Source organism: Microplitis demolitor, chromosome 2 (genome assembly GCF_026212275.2).
Source record: "Microplitis demolitor isolate Queensland-Clemson2020A chromosome 2, iyMicDemo2.1a, whole genome shotgun sequence".
NCBI classification, from domain to species: domain Eukaryota; kingdom Metazoa; phylum Arthropoda; class Insecta; order Hymenoptera; family Braconidae; genus Microplitis; species Microplitis demolitor.
In genome coordinates, this window is record NC_068546.1 from 9,335,147 (window position 1) to 9,347,173 (window position 12,027).

Genomic DNA, 12,027 nt, shown 5'->3' on the forward strand with positions numbered 1-12,027 from the left:
ATTATATTTAAATAAAAATTTGAGAAAATTTTTTTTTTTGAAGTCTCGAATTATTTATTCGCCACAGTGGGCGAATAAACGGTTCGACACTCCTTAAAATCATAAATAAATAAAAGATTAACAAATCGTTACTTTGTTGGCGAAATTATTTCTTTTTACTGACAACAATGTAACGGAAATCTCTCGCGATAAGAGAATCGCCGTGGCTCGTGGAAAGTCTAAAAAGATGACGATGCACGAGACCTGGGCCACGACGATTCCCTCATTGGAAATCTGAGATGCAACGATGACATTTTGATGAATGTATAATACTAACGAAGAAAAGCACCAAGTCAGTCGATCGCGAGATCTAAAAAAACTAAGAACTCTGATCAAAAATACGTTGACTTGATCCTGCCTTTTCGTTCATTTTAAGCAATAAAGGTGTCACTACTACATACGTAGTAATTATCATTAAAACCACTTTTACCTTGAGGAACGCTGACACCGGCAGTCCTCGCCTCCTGAGTTGCTACTGGGAACGTTGACACCGATGACCTGGTACTCTACCTGAATGCTGTTACCGGCTGTACAGGTGATCCTTAAGCCTCAACCCGAAATTATGCCAAAAAAGAAACGAGGGGGCAAAAAGGCCCAGTTACGCCGGATTATCCGAACGATCCACGAGGATCTTGGTCATTCAGTTCACCAACGTCCTCGCCTAGAGATCGTTGCCGAGGAAGTCCTCCTCGACCCAGTGACGTTGGTCGTTCCAAAACCGGGTAACGAGTTACTAAGTTCGGGTATCGCGTTGAGTGAGGTTCGTGAGTTGTTGAGCTCTTGTGTCATTGAGCGGTATAGCTCTTGTGGTGTGGTCCAACAGCTGGAGTCCCTCGTCCTTATGTAGGAACCGAGCTTTCGAAGCTCTTCCTGTGCAGGGGAGGATTCACAGGAGAACCCAGTCTTCTAGACTGGCATCAGTGAGGGTTGACAGTTGGTTCCAGTGGACGTTCCATCCATCCATTCACCAAGCGGGAGCATCCCTTTTCACGACCCTCATTACGGGTATTACTCAGAGGCCTGTTTCAAGGCTACCAGCCAAAACGAGTACGCACCAGCGGAGGCAAAGAAGGTACGCAAGAAAGGGAGTATTTGGACCGACTTATAAGCCTATAATCTCCACCACGTTAAGTCATTAAACTTTTTGCATAAAATAAAAGAAGGTCACCAGCTGACGCACCTGGGGTCTATCAACACTCTAATGACGTCAACCTGGTCAAATAAAAAATATTCTGTCTGATTAATAGATAAACCAGAATGTAACAGTACTATAGTATATGCTAACGTTTTTTATATTTTATGGGATAAATCATTATAAAATGTGATAACATCCAGTTGATAAAGTTTCAGTGAGACACTAATATTCAGAAAAAGCAGAAATAAGCCCTGTTTTAATATTAATTAAAAAAAATAAAATCCGAAACTATAAAACTGCACTCCGACTCAAGAAAAGAGGCTCACACTAGACACATACATATATACCGGTTTCACCGTGTACTTGACACGAGACACTACCATGTTTCTGGATATAATGCGACTTTTTAGAATAAAATTTTTAGGTAGATTTCTTTAGAAATCAGCCTATTGCAATGAGCCTCATGATCGAATTATCAAAGAATTCTGCCACCATATATCTTATTTTACCTAGTAGGGTCAAAAAATACCATCTACTCAAAAGTTTATATAGGTATGTATATATATATTTATATATATATATATATATTTATATATATCTTTAGCCAAGGGTATTTATGAAACCATTTCCAGATGTCGTGTGAAATTTTGTGAGACCAACTTAGCACTTATGAAGCCAGGCCTCACAAGTTCCTTTTGTTAAAAGACACTTGTCGACCTGGCTTCGTGTGACATCTGGAAATAGATGTCACCACAATAGCGAGCCATTCAAATTTCGATGTTTTTGTTTTTGGGTCAAGTTCTTGGTACATTAGGTTGGTCGACAATTATCGTTTAGCATCAAAGTATATATATACATATATATAAATATATATATATATATATATATATATATATATATATATATATACGTAATGGTGTTAATAAATATTCTTGCTAATAGATACTTATGAACCACGGATTTTTTTTTCATTTATAATAGAATAGTCCCTGTTATCGCGTGCACTGACAGGTGTAAAGAATTTTATTGTCAAAACTGAAGAAAAAATTGTCATATTTAGAAATATTCAAAGTTAATTTCTTGTATATTTATTTTTTAAACTAAATATACTGCCCAGTTAAAACCATCAAAATAATGTATCGGTATTTGATATTTTTTTGAAACAAGCCCATAACAACGTAAGACTTTTATCGCGTGAGAATCGCAATACTTGAATATTTTTTTAATAAATTGTTAATGCTCGTCATTTCGGATTATCTTCTTTTAGCCTATAGGAACAGATGCGAAAAGGGTTTTGTAAAGCCATTTAAAATTTTTCGTTGTCTACTCCATTTATTCGCACAATAATATTAATTCACATTCATAAACTAGAACTATGATTGTACAATTTATGGAATCATACTTGTTATCCAATGTTATAATAATTGAATGAAGTTATAAGCATGCTTAGTGGGTTCAAAATTATCGTTTGGCGTCAAAATATATATATATACAAATTATGGCGTCAACAAATATATCTGCTAAAAGATACTTATGAACCACGATTTTTTTTTCATTAATCTAGGGATGGTCACTGTAATCGAAAACACCGAAAGGTCTAGAGAAGTATAGACCTATCTTAAGATATTAAATGCTGATTTTGAGTATGTTAATTTTTTTTTTTTTTTTGTAAATACACCGTCCAATGATAACGATTAAAATGAAGTATCTGTATTAGATACTCAAATAGAACACATACAAGACTGCTCAAAAGTTTTAGTGTTCCACAATCATTTCAAACAATTGTTCATATACGTGATTATTCTTTGTATACTTTTAGCTATAAGGAAAGTGCATAAAGAACTTTTCTAAGCTATTGGAAAATTTTTATAATATGTATTTTCGAAAATTAACTTTTGAACTAGAAATATGATTTATTTATTCATAATACGACATTTGATTTTTGATATTATTTATTTTTGAGTGACGTTATGGGTAAATTAAGTTGGTTGACAAGTATCGTTTGGAATCAAAATATATATATATATATATATATATATATATATATATATATATACAAATTATGGCGTCAACAAATATATCTGCTAAAAGATACTTATGAACCACGATTTTTTTTTCATTAATCTAGGGATGGTCACTGTAATCGAAAACACCGAAAGGTCTAGAGAAGTATAGACCTATCTTAAGATATTAGATGCTGATTTTGAGTATGTTAATTTTTTTTTTTTTTTGTAAATACACCGTCCAATGATAACGATTAAAATGAAGTATCTGTATTAGATACTCAAAAAGAACACATACAAGACTGCTCAAAAGTTTTAGCGTTCCACAATCATTTCAAACAATTGTTCATATACGTGATTATTCTTTGTATACTTTTACCTATAAGAAAAGTGCATAAAGAATTTTTCTAAGCTATTGAAAAATTTTTATATGTATTTTCGAAAATTAACTTTTGAACTAGAAATATGATTTATTCATTCATAATACGACATTTGATTTTCGATATTATTTATTTTTGAGTGAAGTTATGGGTAAATTAAGTTGGTTGACAAGTATCGTTTGGCGTCAAAATATATATATATATATATATATATATATATATATATATATATATATATATATATATATATATACAAATTATGGTGTGAACAAATATATCTGCTAAAAGATACTTATGAACCACGATTTTTCGGTCATTGACAATGGGTGAGCCATTTTCATCTTGTGCATTGAGAGATGTCAAGAGTGATCTATTACAACTAGCACAAATATAGTTACGTTCCGAAATATTAGATGTTAATTTTTTACGTATTCATTTTCCCAACTAAATATACGGCCCAGACATAACCATTGAAATGGAGGATCGGTGTTGGATGCTTCCATGAGAAAAGTCTATAACATCATAAAGTTTTTATCGCGTGAGTATCACAATATTTGTCAATTGACTCGAATCATTGTTTATACACATGATTTTGATTATTTAGATTTAGCCCATAGAAACAGATGAGAAATGAGTTTTGTGAAGCCATTTCAATTTTTCCTTTTTTTACTTTTTATATTCGCATAGTAACAATAATTTTCAATTATAAATTAGAAATATGATTTATTTATGCAAATATGACATCTGGTTTTCAATGTAATTAATTTTTGAATTAACTTATTAGTACATCAGGTTGGTTGGCAAGTATCGTTTGGCATCAAGTATATATTTCAATTGAGATATCAATAAATATATCTGCTAAAAGATACTTATGAACCTCAATGTTTTGGTCATTGACAATGGGAGAGTCATTCTTATCTTGTGCATTGAGAGATGTCGAGAGTGATCTATCACAACTGGCACAAATATAGTCATGTTCCGAAATATTAGATGTTAATTTTTTACGTATTTATTTTCTTAACTAAATATACGGCCCAGACATAACCATCGAAATGAAGGATCGGTATTAAATGCTTCCATGAGAAAAGTCTATAACATTATAAAGTTTTATCGCGTGATATCACAATACTTGTCAATTGACTCGAATCATTGTTTATACACGTGATCTTGATTATTTAGATTTATCCCATAGAAACAGATGAGAAAAGAGTTTTGTGAAGCCATTTAAATTTTTCCTTTTTTTACTTTTACTATTCGCATAGTAACAATAATTTTCATTTATAAATTAGAAATATGATTTATTTATTAGTAATATGACATTTGATTTTCAATGTAATTAGTTTTTGAATTAAACTATTAGTACATAAGGTTGGTTGGCAAGTATCGTTTGGCATCGAGTATGTATTTCAGTTGAGATATCTATAAATATATCTGCTAAGAGATACTTATGAACCACGATTTTTCGGTCATTGACGATGGGACGGCCATTCTTATCTTGCGCATTGAAAACTGTCAAGAGTGATCTATTACAACTAGCACAAATATAGTCATGTTCCGAAATATTAGATGTTTATTTTTTACGCATTCATTTTCCCAACTAAATATACGGCCCAGACATAACCATTGAAATGAAGGATCGGTATTGGATGCTTTCATGAGAAAAGTCTATAACATCATAAAGTTTTTATTGCGTGACTATCACAATGGTTGTCAATTGATTCGAAACATTGTTTGTACACGTGATTTTGATTATTTAGTTGTAGCCTTTAGAAACGGATGAGAAAGGGTTTTTGTGAAGCCATTAAAATTTTTTTTTTTACTCCTCCTATTCGCACAGTAACAATAATTTTCAATTATAAATTAGAAATATGATTTATTTATTCAAATATGACATCTGGTTTTCAATGTAATTAATTTTTGAATTAACTTATTAGTACATTAGGTTGGTTGGCAAGTATCGTTTGGCATTAAGTATATATTTCAGTTGAGATATCAATAAATATATCTGCTAAAAGATACTTATGAACCACGATTTTTCGGTCATTGACGATGGGTGAGCCATTTTTATCTTGTGCATTGAGAGATGTCGAGAGTGATCTATCACAACTGGCACAAATATAGTCATGTTCCGAAGTATTAGATGTTAATTTTTTATGTATTTATTTTCCCAACTAATTATACGGCCCAGTCAAAATCATCGAAATAAAGGATCGGTATTGGATGCATTTATAAAAAAAGTCTATAACATCGTAAGTTTCATATCGCGTGAGAAGTACAATGCTCGTCAATTAATCCGAAAAATTGTTCATACAAGTTATTTTGATTATTCAGCTGTAGCCTATAGAAACAGATGAGAAAGGGTTTTTGTGAAGCCATTAAAATTTTTTTTTTGTTTACTCCTCCTCTTCGCACAGTAACAATAATTTCCAATTATATATTAGAAATATGATTTACTAATTCAAATATGACATCTGGTTTTCAATGTCATTAATTTTTGAATTAACTTATCAGTACATTAGGTTGGTTGACAAGTATCGTTTGGCATCAAGTATATATTTCAGTTGAGATATCAACAAATGTATCTGCTAATACATACTTATGAACCACCATATTTTTCACTAATCATGGAATAGTCAGTGTGATTGCGTGCACTGAATGTTGTAACAAGTTTTCCATCGTTACTTGCTAAAAAATAGTACTATTTTACAAGGGCATATTTTCATTTTGGGATGATAATTTTTTTTTCAATAAATATATGGCCTAGCTACAACAACCTTTATAATGTAGTAATATATGATCGTTTATCGAATCGAACTTAAAAGGCATTAATGAATTGGAAATAAAAATTAAATTTAATTGATTCTTGAAGTACGTTTTTTTAAATGCTCTTTTTTGTTTACTCCTATTAATATAGGTCCTCAATATATTCATAAACAAATCATCATCTTTCTTAAATTTTTAATAACTGTTAGTCATTCATTAAGTTCTTCCATCTTAATAGGCTTACAAGTATCTTTTATTATATGTATCCATATACTTACGTGGCTCATAAGTATTTTACATATATGAAACTATGTGTCAAATGTTGATATGAAGCCAGGTCTCACAAATATCATTTGACATCATATCTTCAACATGGTGTATATAGTATTTCAAAAATTTGTTTCGAAAAATTTTCCATTTATTATCGTTATTAGCATGATACTATGCTATATATACTAAAAAATATCAATTATAGGAGTGGCTGACAATTACCTTTTGGCAAACATATATATATATATATATATATATATATATATATATATATATATATATATATATATATATATGTATATATGTATATATGTAAATTTAATGAATATAAAATAATAAATAAATTTGAATTTGAATTTCGTTCCCGCCAATGACCGGCCGTCGACCTCGTAAGTTACGAGTAGCATTGCGACTAGTCACCGGGTGTCGCATGTATCACTAAGGCCCGTCCGTTCGTCATTTCCTTAGTCTAAGATAGTGGGAATAGGTTTCCGGAATAGTGAACGGGAGTGAAATGATATAATGGACTGCGGAACGAGAAAGAAAGAGAGAGTTGTCCAGACGGCGAGAACACCGGACGCAAAATAAAATATCATCAAGGTAAATATATACGTCCGCTCACGCTTCACGTGGAACGAGGCGATTCGTTAATTAATATTCAATTGCTAATAGATTATAAGGCCTTTAGGCTGATAATTTATATAAATAATAATCAATTAACATACTAATGCGTACTGTTCATTGACAGGTTATCAGTTGTAAGATTCGTGTGGACGAGAGAGAGAGAGTGTGCGGACCGGCGGGAAAGAATTGAGGAGTGAACGAGACACCAGACACGTTCTCATCAAAATTGTGAAGTTTCCTCAAGGTAAAAATTATAATTAATTAAGGCCTCTGATTTAATTATTAGAGGGCCGAATTAGTTATAATTAATTTACATAATATTTTTCTGCTGGTTACGTGAATCAGATTAGTAGCACAAGGCCCGTCGGCTAGTTCGACCACGCGTCTCGAAATTTCTGTAAAATCTTTGCCGTGTACTCGTCGTTCTGTCATAACTCGAAATTTATTTCATTCGAGGCCTCTCGGCTGGAATAAAATAAATTTTTCCGCGTAAATTATTCGATAAATAAATTCAATTAAATTCAATAACTTAATAAAAGTATTCAGGCCTGTCGGCCGCTCTAGACAATAATTGTCCGCGCGTAAGATCGTAAATTAAGGCCTTGCGACGCCAATTCACCGGCCGAATGTTCTAGTCAATTTTAAACGTAATTCTAGTCGCAAAATTTATCATAAAATATATTCTAAATTAATGTTAAAATAACTCTAATTAAAATAATAAAATCGAAAATCAGAATTTTAAGACACTAGAAAATTTACGATAAAATTGTGTCGAGTACGAAGTTGCGAACGGATTATTTTGTCAGTAAATTAAGTTGAGTGTTAAATTACATAATGAAAATAATTATTAGTAAATTGACAAAATTAAATATATAAATTTTGGAATTGGATATAAATGGGAAATTTATCAGTGAAAAATTAATTAATTAATAATTAAAATAAAACCTAAATTAATTAATCAACAAATATAATTGAATTGAATAAGACAGTGGAAATTAATAAATGAATTAATTAAATCAGTGGAAAATAAATAAGAGTTAAATAGTTGTGAAATTTATATTGAAGCTTTTATTAGTGAAATTTTTGTATTGAAAAGTCAAGTTTAATAATTGAGTAAAAGAAAGTGATGTCACAAAGTTAAATAGAGTTCAAAGTAGATTCAATTAGTGTAAAAGAAAACTGTGTCTGTGATTTAGGTCCGGTGGACATGTTAAGTTTATTTTAAATTATTATACATCCAGGGGATGTTTTTTAAATTGAGGTTAAGGTTAATGTCCAGGGGACAATCATAAGGTTTACCGTCCAGGGGACGAGGAATATTTTAACGTGGGTGTGTGGGGGTGGAAAACGTCCAGGGGACGAAATTTAGTTTGCCATAAGAAACCGTCCAGGGGACGAGAGAAATTAGTTTGTCATGAGGAATTTAGTTTGTCATAAGGAATTTAGTTTGTCATAAGGAATCATAGTTTGTCATAAGTAAATTAGTTTGTCATAAGGAAATAATTATTGTCAAAAGGCAATGAAATAAAGCAAGGTGCTTAAATTAAATAAAATTTGAATTAACATTATTTCAGCCTACTCTACGATTCCTCTTCTCACTCACAAAATATTACGAACGACCCTGAGTAACAAATTAATTAAAATTAATTAAAATAAAATCCTCCATCATCCGGTTCTGGAAGGCCGAGTCCATCTTCCAGTGACGCCCTAATATTCGACTATAATACTAGGTGCGACCAGACTTGGCAAGATTAGTCTCTCTGTCATATAACTACCGGGTTGATGACCATTTGTTTCAAATATATTTTAAATTATATATTGAATAATCAATTGTATCGCATAGCAAAATTAACAATATCACTAATAAAAATAATAATGACTCGCTTACAAAATAATACGATATGCGTATACAAATTAAAAAAAATAGTAATGAGTAAATAATAAATATCTTAAACAGAAAGAAAAATAGTTTACTGCATGTAATTATTGATATTACTCGCACGTGATATTCAAAATAATGATAATCTAATCTCAAAATAATCTTTATATACTTTAAATAAATAATTCTCGTATAATAAAACCACTGGTGATTGCTATGCAATATTCACAAAATAATAATCGCAAAATACTAATATAATAATAATAATTAAATTTAGTAATAATTACACAAAAATAATACTTCACATAAAATTGATAATTATAATGTTACGTTTCTGTAATATTTTATTGATTAAATTAAATTTATTATTTTTATTAGATTAATTTTCCGCAATACAACGGAAATCGGTTACGATAAGAGAGTCGCCGTGGCTCGTAGGTAGTCAAAACAGATGACGATGAATGAGAACCGGGCCACGACGATTCTCTCACAGGGAACCTGAAATGCAGCGTCAACATTTTGTCAACTTTGTTGGCTCTATTATATTTTTATAATGACTAAATAGTCAGTCTTGGGAGAGAGCTCCTAGAGCTTAAACCTCTGCTCTGCTCTCTGTATAGTTAATAAACTCCATAATTAATTCTATATTAATTGAACCTTATTGTGGGGTGCCAATTGGCACCCCAATATTTTCACTTACACTATGACCTATCCATATTCCTGTTAATACCCAGGGGCGAGCGCTTACTAGCAGTTCCACCCTGTCCTATAACCCTATCTTCTATATACCTTTTATCCATTCACCTGCTGCTGTAATAAAAATATGGAGTTGGAACCGGCAATGAAAATACTTTAAATCGCGAAAAACAATTAAAATCAATAATTAATAAAATAATCGACGACCACGGCCCACCAGGGGTCTATAGACACTTTAACGAGGCCAAACCCGGATAAAATTAAATAATTAAAAATTATTTTCATTTTTAATTAATTTCCCAAAACGTAACAATTAAGAAACGGTATTATAAATATGCAAGTTGCGCAGAATTCCTGCCTCAACAACTTCGCTTAATATTTATTAATTATCAGTTATTTGTGAAGAAAAATGACTGATTACCGATGATTGTAATGGCATATAATAATCATCATTAAAACTAATTTACTAATTCATACTTAATTATTGAAAACCCAGTCGTATATAATTTGTTATAACAATGAAATAATAATTACTGCGTATAAATAATAAGGAACAATAACCAAATATTTATCACAATCAATATTTGGTAATGACAAAATAATACTGAATAATTTCACTTATTGTATTAGTATTTACTGGGCACAATATAATCACGCATTTCATCATATACTTATGAACAATATTACTGCTCAGAATTTACTATCTCACTCTCACTCATATGAGACTACAAATGATCACTAACTCGGGAACCAAATTACACGCCAATGTATTAGCCAAAAAGCACACTATGAAAAATTTCCAACAAATTTTACTATGGGTGCATTGTTACCCTGGACCATAACAAAACTGGTACAAAATTTACAAGAGTACCATAGTAAACGTATGTGCATAGGTCCCAATCGTGTCGTCTGCGCATACCGTTTACTATGGGACACTTGTAAATTTTGTGCCAGTTTTCTTATGGTCTGGTGTTACAATGCACCCATAGTAAAATTTGTTGGAAATTTTTCACAATGTACTTACAGTTTACGTAATTAATCAACTCCCTTGGTTGCATGTTAATACGGTAACTGTATTTTCCTTTATTAATTCTCCAAAATACTCAAACAATGCCAATGGATTTATATTTTTCACTTTAAATACCAAATGGCTTCTAATTTATAATTAATTTAATGCAACAGGAGCACACACTCTACTCTTACAGAGACTATCCCACGTCTGACCATGGCAGCTCGTGAATCTCATGCCGGCACCTAGGCTGGCGCTATTTTATTATATATCTTACTTCAACCATTGGAGATATATAACTGTCACATGTTATTGTTTACAGTACCACCAACATGGTACATAACTTGGCCGTGTAATTTATCCAGTTCCCGACGCTAAATGACCAATTGTCTCTTTCATAATTAATTCTTAATATGATTTAACTATGAATCAACCAATGATTTATTCATAAAACTAGTAAATTTATTTGTAATAAATAAATTTACGGATGCCAACTGTTGCGTTGACGCGCATGCGTCAACCAATCAACATAATCATAAGCATATAAATAATATGCGCAATTATTTCTCCCAGCGCTACAAAAATCGAATAATATGTTTAAAATAATCAGTAAACTTTCCTAAATTCAACACAATTTATATCTAAAAAATCGATTAAGCATCATTAACGCAATAATTAAAACAAAATCTTATATGTAAACAAAATAATTATAATAACAATATATCGGATAAGACGTGTGAGCAGCGTGTGCTGCCCTCTGTTGCTCGCACACATTTACACACTTATTTATTGGATGATTACCTTGATCAAGTTCGAAGATAAGCCCAATCGGTCGATTTGTTTCGGAGTTGTGGGTGTTAGACTTTTTTTCAGATTTTCATAAAAATAAATTTTCTGGGTTTATCCGAAAATAACTTTTGAACCGAAAATGAACTCAATTCTGTAAAAAGTATCTCAAAATTCAAACGATGAGTTTTTCTTCTCACTGTAATACTTGATTGTATGAAACATCTTTTCTAACAATTTGATGATATTAAAAATTTCACAAAAAAAAAAGCTTATTTTTGCAGCTTAATCTTCTAATAACTTTTAATTGATAAGGCATAACTCGTTTCCTGGAAATTTATATTTAAGCTTATAAAATAAGTATCAATTACACTATTGTAGCTTTATTGTATTACCATAAGAAATCTACCATTCCATTCCGGGTAAGGCCGGATGGCTCTTTT

The 12,027-nt window shown here is 31.3% G+C and overlaps 1 protein-coding gene across 1 annotated transcript in view; it reads left to right on the plus strand.

Annotated features, from left to right (window-relative positions):
• The first annotated feature begins 601 nt into the window (after positions 1–601).
• The window catches only part of LOC128667330 (voltage-dependent T-type calcium channel subunit alpha-1G-like), a 96,042-nt gene continuing 84,616 nt past the window's right edge, over positions 602–12,027 (plus strand). The window contains exon 1 of the mRNA XM_053736988.1: positions 602–799. Coding sequence (XP_053592963.1) covers positions 602–799 — 198 coding nt within the window. The remainder of the gene's footprint in view (positions 800–12,027) is intronic.